Source organism: Haplochromis burtoni, unplaced genomic scaffold (assembly GCF_018398535.1).
Source record: "Haplochromis burtoni strain Fernald_Lab_line unplaced genomic scaffold, NCSU_Asbu1 Contig_1417, whole genome shotgun sequence".
NCBI lineage: Eukaryota > Metazoa > Chordata > Actinopteri > Cichliformes > Cichlidae > Haplochromis > Haplochromis burtoni.
In genome coordinates this window covers 45,255-46,642 of record NW_024583778.1, presented here as the reverse complement: position 1 = coordinate 46,642, position 1,388 = coordinate 45,255, and the positions used below count along the sequence as shown (strand labels likewise).

At 39.1% G+C, this 1,388-nt stretch overlaps 1 protein-coding gene across 1 annotated transcript in view; it reads left to right on the top strand.

Annotated features, from left to right (window-relative positions):
• Positions 1-800: 800 nt before the first annotated feature.
• LOC102292075 (butyrophilin-like protein 2) overlaps positions 801-1,388 on the top strand; it is a 45,828-nt gene continuing 45,240 nt past the window's right edge. The window contains exon 1 of the mRNA XM_005952257.3: positions 801-1,281. Within this exon, the coding sequence (XP_005952319.2) occupies positions 930-1,281 (352 nt within the window). The 5' untranslated portion in view covers positions 801-929. The remainder of the gene's footprint in view (positions 1,282-1,388) is intronic.

Here is a 1,388-nt window from a genome sequence, read left to right as displayed (position 1 = left end):
TATTGCTCTCGTCTTCTTCTGCTTGTTTTCTTTTTTCTTTCTCAACAGGTGATCCAGGTGATCAATATATGTATTTTTTTTGTCTGCTTATTTAGTTGGATTTTGGTTTTTTTGCCCTTTATCCCCGTCCCTCTTCTCCGCTGTTTTTTCCCCTCTTCCTTTCTCACTTTTCTTTTCCTCATTCAAGTCTGTCAGCAAATGAAAATAAAAAAAAATAAAATAAACAATAAAAGGTGAATCAAATAGACCATTACGGCAAGGCTGGGATGGTCAATTTGGTAAAGTAAATCCGTTGGGCATCTTTCTTTGCCTTTAGACAATAATTCTGATGCAAAAGAGCCAAACGGGACAGGCAAAAAAAAAATTAAATAAAAAATAAATAAATCCGTAACACTGCCCACAGTGTTACTAGAGGCCAAGGTAATACCACAGAGTAGATATCTGGTTAGACGCCATGTTTCTACGATTATTGGGGCCATTTTTGAGTATATACATTATTGATTGATTGATTGAGATTATTGATACAATAATCTCACTTTTATCTGAATTTAGAAGTGGGAAATTAGAGGATCACATAGATTTTTGTCTTCAAGCCTGTAAATAATAGATTTGTGTCATCTGGCAACATCTACAGGGGGTTTAATTGGCAATGAAAATGTATTTTAATAACATTCCCTAACGGAAACATGTACAATATGAAAACAGCATAGGTCCAAGCAAAGTACCCTGTGGAACTCCATGACAAATTTTTATGTAAATAAGACTCCTAATTTAACACCAGTAAAGTAGACTTTCTTTAAAATCTACAGTATTTTCTAATCCCTGTAGTAAAATGTTTTGATCTACACCGAGTTCTAACAGGACAAGCACAGAAATAAGTCCTCTGTAACAGGTATTAAGGAGACCATTAGTAACCTTCACTACAGCTCATGTTTGGGTTTGTTGTCCTCTCAGTCTCCTGGGTGGAGGTGGATTCAGGAGTGGAGTCTGTCCAGCTGATCTGCAAAACCACAGTTTGTCTGCCTAAAGATGCTAAAGTGGAGTGGAAGGATGCAAACGACAGGAAGGTCCACATGTATGAGAACGGCTCTGACCAGCCTGAAGAACAACATACGAATTACAGAGACAGAACGAAGATGAAGAGGATGGTCCTGGAACCTGGAGACCTCAGTGTGACCCTGAAACACCCCACAGATGGAGACAACTCCAGCTATAACTGCACTGCCTACAGCAGGGAGGGACACATCCTGATGGAGAAAAAAGTGAATCTCACTGTCAGAGGTCAGTGCTGTAGATACAGGTCAAAGGTCAGAGGTCAGACTCATGATGGTGGTTCAGTCTCAGTGGCTCCATCCAATAATGTTACAGTGTTAGCATGTCTGATGTTT